Source organism: Salminus brasiliensis, chromosome 1, assembly GCF_030463535.1.
Source record: "Salminus brasiliensis chromosome 1, fSalBra1.hap2, whole genome shotgun sequence".
In the NCBI taxonomy this organism is placed as follows: domain Eukaryota; kingdom Metazoa; phylum Chordata; class Actinopteri; order Characiformes; family Bryconidae; genus Salminus; species Salminus brasiliensis.
Window position 1 is genome coordinate 63,599,769 of NC_132878.1, and position 21,913 is coordinate 63,621,681.

General features: G+C 38.1%; 1 protein-coding gene across 1 annotated transcript in view; it reads left to right on the forward strand.

The window, feature by feature from the left end:
* dcbld1 (discoidin, CUB and LCCL domain containing 1) overlaps positions 1-21,913 on the forward strand; it is a 38,023-nt gene that overhangs the window by 1,864 nt on the left and 14,246 nt on the right. Inside the window, exons 2-7 of the mRNA XM_072686184.1 lie at positions 3,125-3,331; positions 7,957-8,121; positions 9,249-9,300; positions 10,189-10,261; positions 17,432-17,565; positions 20,644-20,684. Of these exons, the coding sequence (XP_072542285.1) occupies positions 3,125-3,331; positions 7,957-8,121; positions 9,249-9,300; positions 10,189-10,261; positions 17,432-17,565; positions 20,644-20,684 (672 nt within the window). The remainder of the gene's footprint in view (positions 1-3,124; positions 3,332-7,956; positions 8,122-9,248; positions 9,301-10,188; positions 10,262-17,431; positions 17,566-20,643; positions 20,685-21,913) is intronic.

The window sequence follows — 21,913 nt, forward strand, 5'->3', positions numbered from 1 at the left end:
TAGTGGTATTGTTTTACTAATATTTGCCATATTTGAAGAACAGTCACTTTGTCCAAGCATCTGACTGTGTTGTGAATGTTCACATTTTTGCTCTATGGCTGGAGGGCATTCAGGTGTTCAGACTGACAGTTTAAAACACAGCTCAGCTTCTTCTTTAAATGGGCAGCATGGAGCTTAGGTAGGTGTGCATGATTAGAATTGGGTGTAATCAGAATTGTTGCACATAAAACCCAACACAGACTTTGTTTTGATCGTTTTTGTTGGTCTGTGTTGTCGCTTGACATGCTGTTTTAAAATGCTTTTAATTTGTCAGTTGTTTGGAAAATATTTCAGATTGTCTGAAGAGTCTGTGTGTTTCATGTCAATGGGTATCATCTAGCGATCAGATAAAAAATTTAATAACAATGACATGCTCATTTTTTGCTGATATTAAAATGGACTTAGGAGTCGTTTTTTATCGAAGCTCTTTACTGAGGATGAACATCTAAAAGTAGACCAGGATGCTCAAACTACTCAAACTCTCAACTAGCCCACTGGAAGAAACACACAGATATCACATCACAGTGGGAGCATGTGCTGTTTCGGGATCAGATCACATTAAATCTGTTTTTCACTGCTATCCAACCTAGTATCCACTAGCCACTTTAACAGTTAAAGGTTTGGTTGAAGGTTAAACACACTATTTTCATTAGTCCTATTTTGAAAATGTTCTCATCTAGAGGCCTAAATGTTAAGCATATGTAGCAAATTTAGAGCCACTTCAGCCTGATTCGAGTGCTAGCCCACCTGCCGACAGGTGTGTCTTTCCTGTTTGTACTTTTCCATTGCCTCTCTGTCATGAGCCCACCAGCACACATCTGGGCTCAGTTCAGTCGAGACCACAAAGGCCACTGTGTGTCCACCAGCACTTAGTGCTGACGTAACGATGGCTAATGTGGGTGAGAGCCAGTCGTGTTTTTACAGCCTCATTAACACACAGCCAGCTTAATGTTCTCTCATACCTTTGCTGTGTTCTGTATTAAGTAAAGGTGTCAGAATGTGTAGACAACTCACAAAGACATTGTCTCTGTTGATTTTGAGTGGTTTTCATAATTATTCATTTTTGATGAAGTACGCAGTTTAGCCAAAATCTTCAGACATCGCATGGAGACGTCCATATTATGCTCCGCATATATGTCTGTTAGAAAATGTTCACCACTGTTCGAAGTGTCACTTTCGAAGTGACGTACTCTGATGTACCTATTCATTAGCCAATAGGAGATGGTGTGGGACATCAGTTAGTTACACAGGTTTTAGGCTAAATGGAGGATAAATTATTACAATTACTAGGTTGTTATTAACTTTTGAGTTGTAGTATTTAAACCTTGAAGCTTCTTTTTCTGAATATCATCCAACCAACTGTTCACGCTGGTGATGAGTTTGATTCAGATATCATTCTCAAATGTGGTTGAGTTCAGATTTTATGCTCAGGTTTTGAAGCCACCCAAGCACCTTTTCATATATATTCAGTAGCTAGTAAATAGGACAGGGTTCAGTATGGTTCCTTGAGGAATGTCCAGAAGAGCCCTTTTTTGAACAGTACCCAGTATGCTTTGAGGAAACGCATGTAACGTATCGACTCCTGTTTTTCTCCACTAAACTTTTACGTTGGTTCATGCACAAAACATTACTGGAGTGTATTTTGTATGATTCTAGTGCTGATAATGTGTAGCTGCATTTAACCATTTTTCCTCACTACTTTTATTTTTTCATTCTGTATTTAGCTTACCCCTATTAGCAGATTTTGAACAGGCACATTTAAGTCACTTGTTTTTTCCTGCGAGGTTCGGCCGCGAGGTTACTAAAGTGGAATTTATATGGAAACAGATTTTATTTATATATGAATAAAATCTTGCCAGCTCTGTTAACAGGTGCAGTCCTTAGGAATGCAGAGTCTCGTTTGGTCTGTCGCTGATTGCGGTCAAGTTCAATAGGGTTTGAACAGAAACCTGATGGGTTATATTTGGCTTTAGGCGGTTGACCAGTTGAAGCTCTGGTAGTGTTTGGTGCTCTCACAGATGTCTTTTGCCCAGCTGTGTGAGGCAGTGGCTTAACCATACCGGATCCGAAGAGTAAAATGTGACGCTCACACACGTACACATTCATTCTCACACACTGTAACCCTGTAACTGTAAGCCTGTCCTACATCCTCTGCTCGTCCTGATAGCCTGTTGTCCCCAGCAGCAGCTGACCATTCAAAACACTATGCCATCCTGGACAAATACTTGGGAGTAATCGCATTCCACTTCACTCCATTGTGCCTGTGTCCTGTGCTCCTTATTGATAAGACCAAGACCAAATATCCTCAAGGAACCTCAAGGAACTGTGATTGAGAGATATTTTAAATGTAGTTTAAATGTAATATATATATATATATATATATATATATATATATATATATATATATATATATATATAAAGTCTTCTATGCTGTTATTTGGTGGTTATTTAAACTTTAAAGAGGTTATTCTCCATTACATCTAGTTCACTAGTGAAGCACCAGTGAGTCATGTCATTATCAGCAAATAAATGTTTTAAATAAATGATCAGTAAGCAGTCAGTGTTTCTCCAGATTTGACTAAGGCTTTCACTCGTGGGCTGAGTTTATGAGGGTAAATCTAATATTGATTGTTACAATCAGTTTGGCTCTGTTTTGGTCATGCTGTTTTTTTCCCCTCTTTCTCTCAAAATCTATATTCCAAACTCGCATTCTTCATCTATCCAAAGACACATACATATTCTAGGACCCCTTTAAAGACTTTGAAGTACACATCAGGACCATCTGTCATGGAGGTGATGTACTTATGTTGATTACATGTGGTTTATGTTTTGCCATGACATTTGAAAGGTCATGCATTATTCAGTCAACTGTTTCGCTTGTGAATCCTAGTTAGAACAGGTTCTTCTTCCTGTCCGTTTCTGCAGCAACATGCTGTCAGGTGTCAGGTGTCATAGAATAGAATGTATATGGTTTGAAACCAGGCATGCCCTTCTGTGGGAATTGTGATTTTGATGCTTTTCACAAATATTCTGAAGATGTATTGCATATAGTGGTAAGGAGTAACTTCATTTTTGTTCTCCACAGATGATGGTTGTGGCGAGTCTACATTGGGTCCAGACAGTGGTCATCTGTCTTCTAAGAACTATCCAAGCGCATACCCCAACAACTCGTGGTGTGAGTTGAAGATACGTGTCAGCAGCAGTCTCAGGATCATCCTCAAGTTTGAAGATCTTTCCATTGGTGGAGAGGACTGCGAGATGGACTATTTGAAGGTCCATGGGACAAAGTTCGGTGAGCAGTCAATGTTGCTTCTGTGAAGTTTTATTCATTTGCATTTTAAAAGCATTGTTGTAATTTGGAAGTAACTTAGAAATCTCGCTTTTCAAATATGCTGGTATGTCCATTCCAGAGCTGCTGCACCTAATCAACATTATTGACGATGATCGGTTTGTTGACTTGACGTTCACACCTGTTTTCATAATGTGAATGAGGGAAATACTGATGGCCATCAGAGTACAGTTTTGCAAATGCTTCACTTTAAGGTTTTATGGTTTGCTGTGCAATGTGTAAAAGCAAAACCTCAGCATTGTGAATAACTGCTAAGTGGTAGTAAAGGGTTATAACTAAAACTTTGTTTTAGTGTAAGAAATACAATAATAAGATAAGATAATCCTTTAGCAGTCCCACAACAGGGATATTCTCAGTGTCACGGCAGCAAAGGGATAGCAAGACACTCAGATGCAAAAATGTAGAAAATGACCACATTATACACAATATAAATAATAGAAGTTAAAAAGTAAAAACAATATTAGTTACAGATAATTGCAAATTGATCCCTAAAGGTCAATTTGTTAATTGAGCTATATGATATGATATGTAGAATGCACAGCTCATTCTACATACCGTTTATCAGAGCTGCTAATGCTGACGGAGTCCTTTTAGGAAATGTTTTCAGGGACTTCCTGACTGAATGGACACTGTGCATTTGATCTCTAAAAACAAAGCTTGTGGAAAAAGAATTGATTTTATTTATTTTATTTTTTAACGTCTTCTTTACAACTTTTAAAGCAGTGTTTTCAGGAACAATCATGTAGATGTCTTACTGTATGATTTATTAATCGATTAAAATAATGGTCAAAGCACAGAAGCTTTACTTTTAGCGCATATTTTAAACTGTTGTCGACACAAGGCTTGGTGATTTTTGTCATTTGAGCTCAGCATCTTGGGGCAGAATGTAGACAAGCCCTTCCTCACATATTAGAAACAGCTGTTTTTGTTTAAGAAATACAACCACATTAGGAACACTGCATTTCTGTTTTGTTGTTGTTGTTGGTTTTATTTATTATAACACATTGCTTTTTTGATCCCTTTCTCTGCTTGTTGAACCATCCCATTGTTGCTTCCCAGATGACTCTGATGAGATTAGCACATGTTTAGACTTTGTGCTTCTATTTTGAGAATAGGGTGAGGATTTCACCAGGTGTGGTGGAAGTGACTTTGTGTAATGAAATAAATAAAAGCTTGTTAATTTATCAGGTGTTGAAGAGCTTGTGATATTCTGTTGTAAAATCTTGTGCGGTCCTGTTCTCATAAAATGGCTGTAAGCACATGGCTGAGTTTTATGGGCTTAGCTATCAGAAAGCTTTGGGCACGTGTTAAGATGAACAGTATGACATAAAACAAATGTATAGCATTGTCACAATATACGACCATGTATCGCAGTGCTATTAATTTGTTTGAGGTTTGTGAGCAAGTCTGAGCAGACAGAAGGCACCAACGAAACAGTAGAACATAAAAGCAGCAGCTAGAGTAGTCTTGCCATACAGTACAGTAGCCAACCTACTGCCACAATCATAGCATATCGATGGCAAAATACTAAGAGTTTTAAGAGTCCTCCATTCTCCATCTTTTTTTTTTTTTAAAGCAGCATTATGCAAGACTGGGTGTTTCTGGGCTCAACCTATAGTCAGAAAATGTCATTTCAAAAGGACACGCTTTACACATGCCTTTCTGAACAAGCTGGGCAATACAGAACAAACATTGAAAGTGAAGGATACATGTGGACTGACACGGTAGAGTAATATTACAGGATTTTACACTATTATGACTTATGGTTATGCAGTTCTCATGAGCATTGTCCTGCCCGCTTCACCAGATTTACATAGTGCTGTTGCCAGTGTGCTGAGCCCACTATGGTGGCAATAATGGAGATGCTAGTCTCTGTTTGATGCTCCGGTCAGTGGAGCATCAAAATTATTTTGAAGCTGTTACTTTAAGGTCTAAAATGCTACATAATGCTGTTTTATCACACATTTTACTGAATTACAGCCTGTATATTTTCTCTTTGATTTTCTGTGATTCAAATTCTGGCACCTGGAACAACTAACTGGTTGCTAGTGCTCACCCCTGTCAGATATACAAATGCATATTTGTCTTTGGGTAAGCTGATCCGCATGAACTGATTTTAAATCTTTTTTCTATTATAATTTAGACACACTATCTATAACAGTTATGTAATAAATCACTATAACTATAACAAACAGTAAGTGCTGCCTACATCTATTTCTCTCTCTCTCTCTCCCTCCCTCCCCTTATCTTAATCAGAGCAACAGACTGATAAGAGTGCAGCAAACGCATTCATGACCAGTGTACTGCAGAAGCTGGTGTCAGCGGAAATTGGGAAAACTCATGGCGAAAGATTGCTCACGGTCATTCCAGCAGCATGTGTGTGCGCTGTTTTATAAAGGATATTGTCTTACTCACATAATTGGGGCACACTACTCAAATAGGTGTCAAGTGAATGTAAATTGTTTAGCTGTATCTTCACACTGTTGATATACTGAGTGGTGTTATGGGGGTTTCTTTTGGTAAATCTCTGAAATTGGCTGCAAAGAAGTGTTGTCTTAATACTGGAATTTCACTTTAATATTGCACTCAGTATTCAGTCTCGCTTTTGAGATCATGGTGTCTCCACTGGAGTCTCCAGTAGTTCCTGTCTCCAGTCTCGTATAGAGTTTTAAAATGTGAGTTGCATGAGTACCAAATGCAACTGTAATGTAACAGTCATACATAGCATATATAAGATGGTTTACAAACAGTACAATTTTAATTACCACTGGTCAAATTGCATGTATAAATAATGGCGTGGCTTGTGTGGTTCTAAAGCTGGGAGGTTTTCAGAGAGCGAGAGGGAGGAAGAGAGCCTTGTTGAATAGTGATGAGTAATCTTCAGCTGGAGGCTACAGCCTGTCAGAGCAATGACTAGGAAAATATCCCCTTACCAACATGTCAGGTAGTGCTGCTCCACACCATTCAGCTGTGGCCTGTCACTGACACTCGAATGGACAGCCCTTGCCCCCCCGCACACCGCCCTATTGTCTCACCCTGCCAATTGTTTCCATTTGGGCTCCTGCTCATGACAAAGGAGGGCCCATTTTTCCTGGCCTGTCTGAAAGGCTGAGAGGAAGAGACGGTTCAGATGTCGGTATGCAGTGTGCCGGGGCATTATCGAGGCTGACAACAGTGCGGTAGTTGAGAGCCATTAAGAACTGCATGGTCACACAGGGTTTATGAAGTGCCAGTCTTTCTCACAAATGACTCCCTGATGTTGACTACTATTTGTGTGCTTACATTTTGGGTTTGAGTGATTTGGATTGAAGTAATTGGTGTCAGAATTTGGAATAGCATCTTCAGTGCTTACAGCTGCTTTTGTGTAGCCTGGGTTCTTAAGGCTACTACTGAACAATCATTGGTGTGTCTAGAGATGGACTAGAGATGGTCAATTTATTTAAAGCTTACAGAAGGCAACATGAACACCCTCAACGCATCATTGGCATAGCAACACTGAAGATGATGGGTTCGTTGTGTTCCAGCAACACATACTTTACACAGACATCAATAGTTTTAAATCATTAATGTTTAGGTGTATGTGATTTAGTAATTTGGAAGCTCATTACTATATTTAATCTCCTGATTGGGTTCTATAGTGGAAATTAGTCAAGGTTTTCTCTCAATTAGTATCTTTTGTCACTTTTATATTTTGCCCATTTCTTCTTTTAGCAACATGGCATGCCTTTAGAAATGGTCATGCCTATCTGGCATTTAGGCTACTATATCAAAAGCATTCATCACCCTTCTTTAAACCATCTTTATGCTTACTGACCATAGAGAAACTTTGTTTCTCCATATTGTTGATTACATCGGAGACAATGGCTCATCTTTTTAAATGCACATTTGAGTTAGTCCCGCCATCAGTGGTCAGTATTTGGATGGACATTAACTTGAAAAAAAAGAAGAGAATTTCTATTAAAAATTCTGTATTATCTTATTAAAACGCATACTATGCACTTCAGGACATTAATCTGCAACGAAATATACCTCAATATTAAATTTTTCATAGCAACCCTTTATCTGAAACAGAGTATCAATATTTTAATTAACTACTACTCAGACCTGATTTTATATATATTGCCCGTCATAATGTATATTGTATATAATGAATAAAGTTGACAAGTTGCTCTTGCCCTAGTAAATAAAAAAAACAAAAAAAAACAGCAACACCCTCATCCTGGTGTACCTTTTCCAGCTCTACACTCACTACCATGCCATTATCACTGTTGTGTTAATAATGGTCAACCACTCAAATGATCTCTGATCAGTGGTGATCCCATTGTGATCCCTTTCCACTGTATAATGGCATGTGGGGGAGCTGATCAGTTGCAGCAACAGGTAGTTAACAGTCTAAACTTGTATATATCAAAAAGGTAAACCTATGTTGTAGGTGTTTAGATCAGATGGCTGGTGAGTGTAGCTACAAAGAAGGAGAACCAGAAAAGCAGCACTTTTAAATGAAGGTTTAATGCATTTTATTTTATTGGAATGATGGTCTTATGATGTCTCTCTGTTATTTGTTTTAGTGTACTGGCAGTATTGTGGCAACCTGAAAGCCCACCCCGCGCTGTACTCCAGGGGCAACCAGTCTCTCTACATCGACTCGAGTGAAGTTACTGTGAGCTTCCGCGCCAGTGTCCATTCATCAGGCAGGGGCTTCCAGCTGTCCTACTCCACAGTGGACCACAGAGGTAAGCTGGAGAGGTCTCTTTCTTTCATTGGGTCAGGTATTTTCAGAACACTGGGGAGGCTCAATATTGTGAAAACAATCTTGATTTTTTTAAATTGTTTTTTAATTATTATTATTATTTAATTATTCATTTATTTACAGATTTTTTTCCTGGAAGTTGTAGCAGATATTATTGTCAGGAAATATACATTTACACTGTAAGGATTTACACTTATTGCAATTTATTGCAGCTATATCACCGAAGAATCCTGGTTTCATTTAAAAAATATCCAATTGCTCATTTTGATTTTATGAGAATGTTTTCTTATTTCCAGAGGTCATGTTCCACTGTCAGATGCCTGTGCTAGTTACAGGCAAAAGTACAATAATCAGCATTATTTCTTGAAATAAGCAAATCCATTTCCCAGTAAAATAAGTGAGATGCTTTTATTAGATAAAATTGTCCAAGAAACACAAGGGTTAATTAATTATATATGTTCTTATAAATTGAAAAAAAAAGAGATTTATAGATTTCTATAGCATATCATAGTTTACACCTCCGAGCTAGCATTCACAAAGCAGTCCACTGATCTGAGTATCCGATTCTATGATCACAGTCACAAAAAATGAATTCAAGATCAGTACTACTTTTCCTGAGGCCCTGATTTAGAGTGAATCTCTAGCACACCCAGTCTCAACCCCCCCCCCACCCCCACCCCCCCACCCCCATCTACATGTGTCCTGGTTGACCCCTTTTATCTCCTCACAGCTCAGCGGAGCGTGTTACTCTCACTGTGGTGGCCTAAGCCTCGATTTGCCTTCACTGCTCTGAGTGCATTCAGAGCCTGTGCAAATGTCTTCTCACCTAGCATGTCCCAACACACCACACCAACACACTACTCTTGCTCTTAGCCTGGTGTTCATGCCCCAACATATCCACTGCTATGGTGGGGACTTTTTGCCTGTGTTCGCGTGTGTGCGTTTTATCCCAGTATGGTAAAGGAAGCAGGCTGTTCATCCTGTTGTGGTGTGTGCCCTGTTGTTCCTCCTGCTGTTTGTTGAGTTAGGCCTGGTTTCCGCTGAGGAGACACTTCTCAACTGGTCCTTTGTTGTCCCTCATTGTGTGGCCTCCTCTGCTTTCCTCCTCAGAAATGCTCACATGCTCTGACAAAGGCGGCCCCTTTTCCCATTCAAAATACAGGTAACTGATTTTGCATGTGTATGTTTGTTTTGTGTTTTCTGTGGTTATAGAAACACATTCTGTTTGGCTAATGGCTCAGGTTTACCTTTTTATACTGATTCAGCAATGTAGCTCAATCCTTTTTCATTGGATATATCATGACTGCAAAAATATTTTTTGGTTTTTATAACTAGTTTTACAACACATACATTTAGATGTGTAACATATATGTGCCCAATACATTATTTGCCATATCAGTCTAATTTAAAAATCAGATCGTTAAAACAGATAATCCTCCCCCTTTTTATCTTGCGCACAAACTCATGTAGTCACTAGTGGTGGCCAACCCTAACTTAACTCACATGGAACTGGGTAGTGGACAACCCCAAAGACAAGCACACTGAAGATTAGAGGTTGATAAGAAATAATGACAATAATAATAAAAATAATGCGTTCTTGGGCAAGGCTCCTAACAAGACTTTCACCAACTGCTGTAAGTGGCTGGGAATAAGAGTGATTGCTAAACAATTGTAAAATATTTGTATAAATTTATTTGAACATTTACATTAATCATCATGTGATTTAGTTATGGCTATACAAACCTGATTAACCATTAAATGTGGATAATCAATAATAGGCTGTAACCTATCTTGAAATGACTGCTTAAAAATAGAGCAAAATAAAGAATTCATGTTGAATCTGGCCTTTAAAGCGCCATGTTGAAGCATCCGTTTTGCATTTCTCAGTTGGTTTTTGTAACTTTAGTGTCACTTTGCTTTTATTCTCATTTGGTTAAGACCTTTTGAGCAGTCACTTGGACCCTTAGATCCTGATAACACTGTAGGTCACCCTACCGGTGTGAGCTATAATTAGTGTAAGTGGCTGTTTCATTGTTGTCTCCTCCTGTAGGAAGTACTGTCCGGCCGGATGCGGATCAGCACAGGGCGATGTGGTCGGGGACATTTCTCAGGGATACAGACATGTGAGTGCTGCCTTATTGTTGTAGTCTTTGCATGCTGCTCTTTGTTGGAGCAAAGATAAGACAAGAAGGTGATGAATGGTTGATTTTTAGTTTGTTATATTGATGCATCACTAAAACTTGATTGCAAAATTGGCTTCAAGTTGTTTTTAAAGAACATGAGATTTACAAGATGGTTCACACAGTCATTTGGCAGACAAGATTACTGTATTTCCCAATCTGGCTTGTTTGCTGTGTCTCTGTCTCTGGCAAAATGCAGTGAAGACATTCTGCTCTGAGGAGCTTCCAGACCAGAGACTACAAGCCAAGGAAGGAATGCTCTAACTACCAATCTCATTGTCTGTCAAATGTCTTTTGTGTCTATTCTGTCTAACTGAGAGAGCAAGGATATGCAAACATGCACAATTCCAGGATGCTCTGAAAGCTCTGACTTTATATTAACATCAGAGAAAGTCTTAAGTACTTTTTATGTAACCGGGTGAGTTGCACAATGTATCATTTCATTATCGTTATCACAATGTGCAGTCTCACATAATTCAAATTAAATGAAACACATTTTCATAAAAAAAAAAATGGCACTATCCTTATTTTCTGTGACACAATTACCAGAGGCAGACTATATATACCTAATATAATTTAGTTTACTCCAATCCTGGGTACACGGAGTGCGTTATAATATCACAATAATGTCACAACATGTTGGATCATCGAGTTCTGGAGCAATCTGGGGGGTAAAATCTGTTTTGCAATATAAATCCCTACGTAAAAGCTACAAAATATCACTTGTCAGTTTGTATAGTTTATACATTTATACAGTTTACAAACAACTATTCATGCGAATAGATATACAAATAGTAAGTCTGAATATACTGGTCAGTTATTTATATACTGGTTAGAAAAACACCAGTTCAGTTGCTGACTTCTCTGTAAAGTCACTGTAAGGATTTGTTTAGTTCCACCTGCAACTCACCTGATTTACTTTAACGAAGAATTGTTCCATTGTTCTATATGGGAACTGGAAATACTGGGCTTCCTCCAGAAGAGCTTTATTCTTATGTTGGTAGATTTGTTTTGAACAAATAAAAGCTTATTATCCAGATGAATATCTTTTTCACGTAGCATTGGATATTTTTACATCTAGCTGCTTGCGTATCTAATACATAAGGAACATGTGTATAACTCCAAGTCCTTACGTAGTAACATACACATGTTTGTGCAGGTTTCATTGTTCCCAGATCTCCCAGTGTTAAGTTAACTCCAGCTGAAATTCCTTTATGTAAGTCCACTGGCTTCTTGCAGCAGTTCTGAGTTTGAAGTTGGTCAGGGGTCGGCCAAACCACAATAGCTCATTCAATGGGTCCAGCCATTATGTGTGTGAAGGAGAGTGAGAGAAAGACTGGAATGGGGTCATGTGCTTGGGCTTTGAGGCTTCCATCTAGCAGTTAAGACTTTGGAGTAGATTCTTAAAGCTTAGTATTATGACTTGCACTCTTCCTGTTGGTGGTAACCCACTCTGACCGGCCACTTTTGTGAGTCGCTCCACAATTGCTTTCATGTTGTTTGTATTGATTATGGAGCTCAGAAGACTGTTCATTTGGATTTTTTCCCCCACCAACTCATTTCCTTCCGCTGCACATTTATCATTGATGTCTGGAAGTCGGTCTGCAATTGCTAAAGCTAGAAGACCAGTTTAAAAAATGCAATATAGAAATTTGTATGATAACTAAATCTCTTTCTATAATCATATTGATAATGATGTACTCAACTATTGAATGATTTGTTGATCAATAAAGTAGTGTTTTTTTTTTGTTTTTTAAGGCCAAATAAAAAGGATTTTACCTAAACACATGCAAAGCCATCAGGGATGAATAAGGACTTTTCAGAGTATAAGGACCCTGTTTCAGAGTACCAGTCTCTTGTGCCAACCCTAAAGAATCTGTTACAGTGAGCGCACACAGTCATGTGAAAGTTAGGACACCCTATGAAAGTCGTTTCAATTTGAAATGTATTTTAACACCACTGAGGCATGAATGTAATATAAATAATTAAATAAAACTGAAAGAATGCTATTCATCAGATACAATTTTCTTGTGAAGAAATTTAGGACATGCTATGCCCTAATAGCTCCCATTTCCCCAGTTTGCTAAAATAACTTCTGTTAGACGTTTCCTATAATAAACTGTCTTTGACTGTCATCAACTGGGAGAAAGTTTTTCCCATGCCAAATTCTTTTAGCTGCCCAATGTCTCCTCTTCAGTTTTTGGACAGATGACCTAATTTCTCTCCAGCATCTTTTGATGCTATAAAGAATTGATGGTGGATTCTCTGATTGAGAGCTTACCAGGCCCTGCTGCAGCAAAGCAGTCCCAAATGCTGGCACCAGACATATTTCCAGAAAATGTCACTTTGGATTCATCTGTCCAAAGTGCACTGTTCCTGTAGACCTGGTCTATGTCTGTCTCCTCTGGCAAACTTGAGCGTTTTTTTGTTTGTTTGTTTGTTTTTTGAGGTTTCTTTGGTACACAAAACAAGGGTTTTCTCCTTGAGCACCTCAAATGAAAAACAAATTTGTACTACTCTTTCTCATGGTAGATGCAGTACTACAGCAAGAGTTACCTGTAGATCCCTTGATGATGTATTTTTTGGTCTGCTTTTGAACTGAACTTGCTAGGATGGATCTGGCCATGTTGGCAGTTGTTTTATTTGTAAATAATTTTGCAAACAGGTGAACGCCTGATTTCTAAGTGCCCTGAGATCTTTTTACATCGCTTCCCAGACTCCTATGCAGCTACAACTATCTTCCTGAAGGCCTCATCATGCTCTTTGAATCTCGTCATGCTGATGCTACTGATTTCAACAATCAAGAGCAAACCAAACTAAATGTCTGAGGTTTCAGTAAGACAGGCTCCTCCAAAATCCCCTCTAATGATGTTCTAATCATCTGCAGCTGATGTGGTGCACTGGATTCTAATGCTAGGCATTTTAAGTAGTAGTAAATGTAACTATATTCAGACAGGAACATAGTGTTTTGATTAATTACATTTTACAAGTGATTTTTAAAAGTAATGTGTGTTATGCGTTTAGTAATATTACATCAGTCCCTCAATATTGTTCAAATAAAGATTAAATGTCCATAAATTTAAATATGTTAAAGATAAAGGTTTTCATAGGGTTAACTGTTAACATTACCAAGTTTCATTGCATTTCATTGCATATTTCATGTTTAGTTCTATAGCAAATGCTTTTGTTCAAAGCACCTTAGAGCACAAGGAAGTAGTATTGTAAAGTGTGTCTGTTCAGAAATAACACACCTTGCCTAAATGTTTGTATAACGTATCTGTATATGCATATAAACAGATAGAGAGATATAATTATGAATACTCTGTTTATATCCATATTTATATGTGTATAAATATTAGTTGTTAAAAGGGAACATATCCAAAACTCCCTTTCCTTCTGACTTTCCATCCCTTATCCCTGTATTTCCAAATGCAAAATCCACACCCAAATCCTCAGGTGTTCTGTCTGGCTTGTCTTCCACAGAGTCCTGGAGGAGCTCACCTCTCCAGGGTGTAATCTAAAAAAATCAAGTCCCAGCCTGTGTGTGTGAGAGAGTGAGCGAGTGAGACGGAGACGGGGTGGGGGTTGTGGTGTTATACCACACGGGTCAGCAGGATCTTTATCGACATTTCCATGTGAGAATGGATGTTCCAGTCTGTTTGGTTGTAGCTGCATTTAGCTGGCCTTATCCGACTGCTACAAGTTTTGAGAAGCGGGTGTCGACTGTGGTGGAGACAGAGGCAGTGTGGCTGATTAGCTCAAGTTGGCTTTTGTAATGAGTGGGTGGAGTACAGAGCTGTTGGGTTACATGGAGACCTCTGAGGACGTGTTGTCATCGTGTAATTCACTGTTAGCATCCCAGATGAGCCATGTGCTGTTTTTAACTGTGTAACAAAAATTAATTCATGACTTTTAGTTGGAAATGGCATGTCTGTCGATGTGTATGAGTGGAGGGCTGATACAAGTATAAAATTCAAGTATAAAAATCAGATTTATACAAGTATAAAAATCAGATTTAATCCTGTACCAAATCTAATCTGAAACTTACTTAGTTGAGTATGATAGTCTACTTTTAGAGGCTGTAGTTAAAAAAAAAAAAAAAAAAAAGTAAAGTAAAGGATAAAGCATTCTGGTATTAAAACTGATCAGAATATCTTCTCTTTTTTATGGTCCCGTCTATTGTATTCGTAATTCCATTTTTTTGGATAAGTGCTGGACAGGCACTAGCTAGAGAGACATGGCTGGGGTTTTTTGTTGTTGTTTTGTTGTTTGTTACAAGTATGCTACACAAAAATTCAATGCAGCAGAGTATTTCATACAAAAAACAATGTTTGTATTTTGACTATTTAGTAACTTCATAATTCAAAGGATCTAATGACAATATGTACACAAAAAAATAAGCAGTTTTTGTACATGAGTTTCTTATTTGGTCCGACTACAAAGCAACACACAGCCTCATGAATGATGCCCCTGAACAGGAGTGGATTTGTCCACAGTATCCGTTGAGTAAATTCACACACTGAACCTTCAGCACTTAAGCTACTTCTGTGTTTCATAATACCTTCATTCACTGTCCAAATGAAACTCATTTACACAACAACAGCATGGCTCCTCTTTGTGTAAACACAACTGATCAAAGTCCTGTTAGCCACAGGCTGCTCTGTGTGAAGGAGCTGTAAACACTGGGAGGTGGCATGTAGCTGCACATGGAATTTTTAACAAGGTGAAAAGACTGTAACGCATTACAGAGAATGCTGTGCTCATTCTTAAAGGTTTTCCAAATTGGAAAATGCTTTGAATAGCTAGGATGTGCTTCTGTAGACAATAAAAATGAGCGTGTAATTTCAACTGGGTATTTACTTGTCGGCAAGAATTGTGTTGTAAAGGTCATGTTCTAATACTGAGAGTCCCTTGGTCTTAGGAAGTGGAACCCTGCACATACCCAACCCTCTTTCTAGTCAATTACTCACTTACTTTTAAGTTCTGAAAAATGTGTCGGTGCTTCATGATGCAAAAATAGAGGGGAGTTGATGGGTTTACTGGAGAAGACTGGAAGACTATAAGCTGGTCTGATTAAATCTTGATTTCTGCTAAGACACACAGAGGGTAGGTTCCAAATTGGCAACAACCGCTTGAATACAGAAGCACAACCCGCTTTATGTCAACAGTCCAAGCTGGTGGAGGCGTGGCACGTTTTAGGTTCATTTATACCAATCCGGGATCACTTGAAAGCCACAGACTATTATTGCTGACCACGTGCATCCCTTCATTGCAACAGTTTACTCATTGTGTGAACGCCTTGATCTAAGCAGATCCCCCACAGTTATATCTGTGATTGGTCATGATCATCTCACCACACAGCTAAAACATTTAGTAACTGGTTAAAATCCATTTTAGTCTTCAGTGGCTAATATTGCACTTTGGTTGAGCACATCATTATAGTGGTGTGTGAATTTTTTTTTTTTTTTTTTGAGCTAAATACACATTTTGGGCTGTTTTTAAATCATTAATCACTCAGTGCCTTGATTTTGTTGTCTGTAAGCTTTTAGTATTTTTACTAAGTCACACCCCTGCTACCCTTACAGTGGACCTAATTTATATGACTTATCTTTGAAAACTCTAGGCCCAAGCAGTTGTGCTTCTGTGCTTCTTGCGCTTTAGACTAAAACAGTAGTAATTGACTCTGTAATCGTAATCCAGTACGGAGAAATGACTTTCCTCTGGGCCGCAATTCTTGCGACTGACTGCAAACCTGACCGCCGCAGCATGAACAGTGTAAGATAGGGAATAGTAGGGAGAGATGGAAAGCTACTGACCCAGGCCAGGATGCACAGTGGAGTGTATTTATGACCCAAGCCGGTGGATAAACGATCAGGTTAATGAGGCAAGTCTGAATGCAGAGCAGCTGTTTCTACAGATAAGACACAACGTGTCCTCTGTTACTACATCATGCTGATGACTGGTCCAATAGACTGCACTACAGATGATTCATGCTTACCCTTTACTCAAAAACAGCATTAGGCAGTATGAGCTAATCTGGGGGAGCCTGGAAAAATGACTGGGCATGGATGAAAAAGGCAGATTCACTTGTGCAGTAATCTTTATTCACATTGCAGGTAGGAGTGAATCATCTGGAGTCTTTAAACAGATCTGTACGGCGAATGGTGGAATCAAGGAGAAATATGCAAGCAAACCAGTGTTACTATCTTGAAAGAAATCACTTGTTTTAAAGGGAGGAAAAAAGAGACATTTCTGCTTTTTGTACTGCATTTGTTTATTTACATTCATTCTAATATTTTATGTAGTGTTTTAAAAATTACATGGAATGTTCTTTTGTGCATGAGTCAGTCCAGATCTGTGGTCCGTTCAGTGTCAAATATCGGCCATGTTAAAGAGATAAAAAGACACATATAATGACTGCAAAATCTCAAACGTAACATGGTAATTTCCTGTAATGTCCTCTGCGGTACTAGGCTGATGATTTTTAAATGGTGGAGCGTGCATTATACTGAACACTATCTCTACCAACAACATTGTTGTTGACATGCTTTTGGGGAAGTGTGTCTGTGTCTGTGTCTGTTGCTGTATGTAATGCTGTGGGTTTTTTTGGCTAGGACTAAATGCAGATTTCTAATGCTCCTTGACTAGTGACTACAAGAGACTAGACTAGAAGTGTTGTGCATTCCTCTGGGATACTGCAATTACTGTAATTGTCCCTCTCCAATTAAATTACAATGTGCCTTTCATTCACATGTCAACTGTAACTATGCCACACACACTCAGAAAAGATGAATGGTCTGTGTTCAGTCATGATTTGTTTTGGCATTTACAAAATGCTATTTTAAATTAAATAGAAATGCCCTTGTTGGCACAGTTGATAAGGACATATTACTGTAACTGAGATTGCTCTTGTAACCTTGTTTTGTGGACATGGTTTTTGAGGTGTACACCTCAGCATTATACATTAATTAACCTCAATACATTAACATAAAGCTTATGCACAAAATACATTTACATATACGTCATGGTGATATTGACACCAAAATTGCAAATTTGTGCAACCCTGTTATTTTGGTTTTTAAGGGTTATCTCTTCCCTCCTTTTTTGTTTTAGACATCTGTTTTATGTAAAGCTGCGGTCCATGCTGGAGTCATCCTGAACCAGTTTGGAGGACCAATCATGGTGGAAGAGCACAGGGGGCAGGGACACTACGAGGCTGTCCAAGCTAATGGCATCTTATCAAAAAGGTAAGTTATTCCCTAAATATCCAATCTGTGCCTTCTTGTCAATAATCAGCGTACAAGCTCTGGATTCTAGCCTTACAATGCATTTTGGTGTGTAGCAGATGGGGTATTATTTTGAAGCTTCATGTGTCTGTGGTAGCTCAGAAATAAGTGTGGTGAAAATCCAGAAAGAAGATCCACTTGTGTACATGTGAAGAGAAACTAGTTTAAATGAACAGACATGTCCAAAGATCTACTAGAATCATTCCAAGGAGAAAATATTGACAGAAAAGTGATTCAGTAATGACTACGGCCTAGAGCATGTTTCATAAGTCCTTGTCCTGGGCAAGTCTCCACATGTTTCAGTTTTTTTCTGTTCTTAAAGAGTCATCTGTGTCTACTCTTGATCTTGATTTATCTCAGACATGAGTTCTTTCTTTGAGGTAGAAAACAATTCCAACAGTTATCGCTCACTGTATAGGCCAGTTTCATAGATTCATCAAATACCTTTTTATCTGTAGGATAAAATTCCTCTGTGTTTTTCTGTCAAAAGTAGCAGCGCAGCTTTGTTTGAATAAAGGTCACACGAACAGAACGGACCAGGTGTAAAGTTTTGTTCCTAAATTGGGGGTTTGCCACTATACAAAAATATAATTAAACATATATACCATGCTAAATAATTTTTTTTACCATATTAACTAAAAGTGTGCAGTTGAAACTATAATTAATAATTAAATTAATAAAACTCAACAGTTGTTGTGTTGACGTTTACATGTTCAGAAAAGCATATTGTGACCTCATTCATCATGCTAGTAGATGCTATTAATAATTATAAAAAGTATTATCAAAAAACATTTTCTTTTGAGACTAAAGCAGTTTTTAGTAGGTCACTTTAAATGATATAACTGTTCCCTTAAATAGTCTCTAAATGCCAGTCTAATCGCAGAGTGATTTTAAGGTGGAACAAAAAAAAAGCACACAAGGCCTTTTGCCTGATGTACAAGAGCAGAGATTAATTTTGTACTTATGTTTTACAGTGTAATTCCTCAAACCTGGCTACTAATCTAAGGTTACTCTATACCGTTTATACAGCTGTTTGTACAGGCATGATGCCTGCTTGCAGCACAATCACATCTGCTCCATACTATAAATGTGCCATTATTGTAGGCTATCAGTTAAAGTTGAATTATGTTCATGTTCCAGAAAATTTGTGTATTGCTTTATAATTATAGTAGGCACAGGTCTACTTTTAATTCTTTATTTAAATAAGCTAGCAGGTTTCATTACATTTAATTAAACAGATTAATGAATCTTTAAATGAGTGTTTATTCCAATGAACTTTTAATGTTTGTGATTGTGTTTTGGAGTTGTTCTATTATACACTTGGTATTGGTAAAATCCTAATAAAAATCTATCATAGCATTATCCCTAAATTCAAGGTAGCAGAGTTAAATGGCTGTCTTTGATGCTGATGTGAAGAGACAGCTAGCCCTATTATTGCAAAAAGGTTTGAAGATGTGACATTTAAAAATTGTCTCGGCCAGCACCACAAATGACCTTGCATTGATTTCCCCTCACTGTGCAAGAAGCGCCAACTTCAATCAATTGCCTTACAAGTGTCCTGGCTAGAGACTGTTGTGTGTTCATTTCCCCCCCCCCTACACTTAATTAAAATAGAACGTTCATTTCATAGTATTTAAATAACGATGACCAAAACTCGCTTTACAGGAACACAGAATGCGCATGTGGGGTTTTAGGTCAGTATGTGAGGTGTTGTTGTTTTTTTAGTATCTGAAGGGAATGAATAGTAGAATTATACACAGTAAGGCTTGAATGTCGGTTAGACAGAAGTCATGGTTTTGTTAAGACAAACTTACCTTGACACCTTCACAGCACAGCTAACCTACCCTGCTCTCAGTGAACACTACAAGCATCCATTGGAAAGCATTATTGCTGTGAGAGGATTAACTTAATGATGTAACGTTCTCCAGGGGCCGCTTTAGCCTCATTGGAACATAGGATCAATACGTGTTAACAATCACTTTCGTTGATTTTGAAGGCCTGAAGCTTTGGGTGGCTATCTGCTTTGGTTTTTGATGTAAGGTTGTCAGGAGACCGGAATTGTTACTTTGATACTGATTCCAAGTGTAGTATTACAATGCTTGATAAGTAAAAATATAACCAAAGTCCAGCATTTGAGAAAACAAAGAAAAATACTGTACTGAATTAGCGTCCTGATTTCACGTTCAGCCTCTTTTATTGATGCAAACATTCTTCAAAATTAAAAAAATTCTGAATAGTTCTCTAAGTGACTAAGCTATACATATGGGTAAATTCAACCTGTTAACAAGGAAATGGTGTTGGCTAGTTAAATATTTAAACAAAGTACTGGTAATTAGTAATTTAAGCGTATGTGAATGTATTTGGTGGTTAGGTATTCTGAATCAGAGATATGTTTGGACTTGCCTGTTTACACTAATTTAAAGTATCTTCTAAGTGGACAGCTAAGCACTTCTGTAAGTCACTCTGGACAAGAAGGTTTGCTTAGTGCCATAAAAAGTAAAAGTAGTTTAACTTTGTGATGCCACGCTATGTTGATGTTGCTTAGTGCATGTGTCTGTTGGTGGCCGGTGATCAAAATAGATTGATTCCTGCTGTTTTTATGGAGCATAAAACTGCTTTACTGCACATGCAAACTGGAGCGATAAGAATGATGAAAAAGTCGTCCCAGCCAGGAAGCCTGTGAAAATGACACGTTCTTAAGTAATAACTGAGAAAGATGCAATTTCTCTGTCATGCCCCCTCTAATTAGACCCACACAGCTCTCTCGAGGAGCACAGCTTTGCCCCAGACCTCCATGGAGTTCGGGGGGGAAACAGGCTTTTGGGGGTGGTAGGAGGGCTTTTGGAACAAAGGCCTGAGCTCAGTTTAGCTGTGATTTAGGAAGGAGTATGGGGGGAACAATAGAGGATCTGCTCCTCTTTGGCCCCAGTGGGTGTTCCTCTCACATGACAGCTCCTACATTTATCACTGTAGTTGTGATTATTCAGCTCTGACTGATGTATCTCTCTCTCTCTCTCTCTCTCTCTCTTTCTTTTTCAGCGACTCTTTGTCCGATTCATTCTTCACATTTGTCACAAGTGGTAAGACTCTTACATCACACTTTTTTTTAATTCTGTTTTTTGTGCACTCAGTGTACAGTTAGGAATTTTTGTAACTTTGTCCTTCTGCACCACCACAATGGTTTGAAATTGGACAATCAAGATGTGATTTGAATGTGTAAAGCGTGGACATTCAGCTTTAATTCAATGGGTTTAACAAAAATATTGCATTAGCAGTTCTGCAGTTACAGACATTTTTTACATAGTTCCTCCATTTTTACAGACTCAAAAATAATTGAACAACTGATTGATAAGCTGTGGCCGGTTTCCTCATTGTTTTAAACTCCAGGAGTGGTCACATTAACAATCTGGTAAATTCTTAAAAAGAAAGCGTTTGATGATGGCCTGCATGGCAAAACACATTAGGATTATAATAATATTCACAGTCTCCAGGTTTTCTTTCATTATTAAATTATTTTCTTTTTACCAAGCACCATGATTGAGAGTGGAATTGCACCAGACTCATCTCATTTAAAAAGAAAGAATACCTGGAAAGCCCAGATGATCAATTAATACATGAAATTGGATTTATTTCCTTGGTGAAAAATAATCCTTCACATCTTATCAAGACAGGAATAGAGGTCTAAAAGTCTAGAGACAAGACGCACCTTCCTTAAGTCCACATTTGACAGTTGTGTGTCAATATAGTGGGGAGATTTACTTGTTTATAGAATTTACTTCAAATGTTCAAATATAAAAGTAGTTTGAATATTTTGAGATATTTAGAAGCTTTCTGCTTGATGTCTTCAATAATTACATAGATTCATTCTAATCCACCACCTGCATAACACTCCACTTACCTTAATGAAACTTAGTCAAAGCAGGTATGAGCTGATAACAACAAATAATCCTGGATTACCATTTATTATTATTATTATTATTTTAAATTGCTTTAAGATTATTTTCTGTTATTGTTCTAATGATTAAGTATTCATTTATGGGCAAGGCGATAATTTGTGGTCTCTTGGTTTGCCAGCCATGCCTCTTTGTGCTCCATTTTATTTACATGTCGACTTAAAATAGGGAAGTAGATCAGAATCCATGGTGAACTGACAGGCTTTGTGTCCGTTAAGCTGAGAGAAAGCCTTCTGGTTTAACAGGTTGGTTTGGGAAGCGTGGGAACCTCTTATCGCCTGAATTGATTTATTTCCGCCTGACCGAGTCTGACATAGGAGGCCTTTTCTCCAGTGCAGCTCTACCTGTACCAGCAG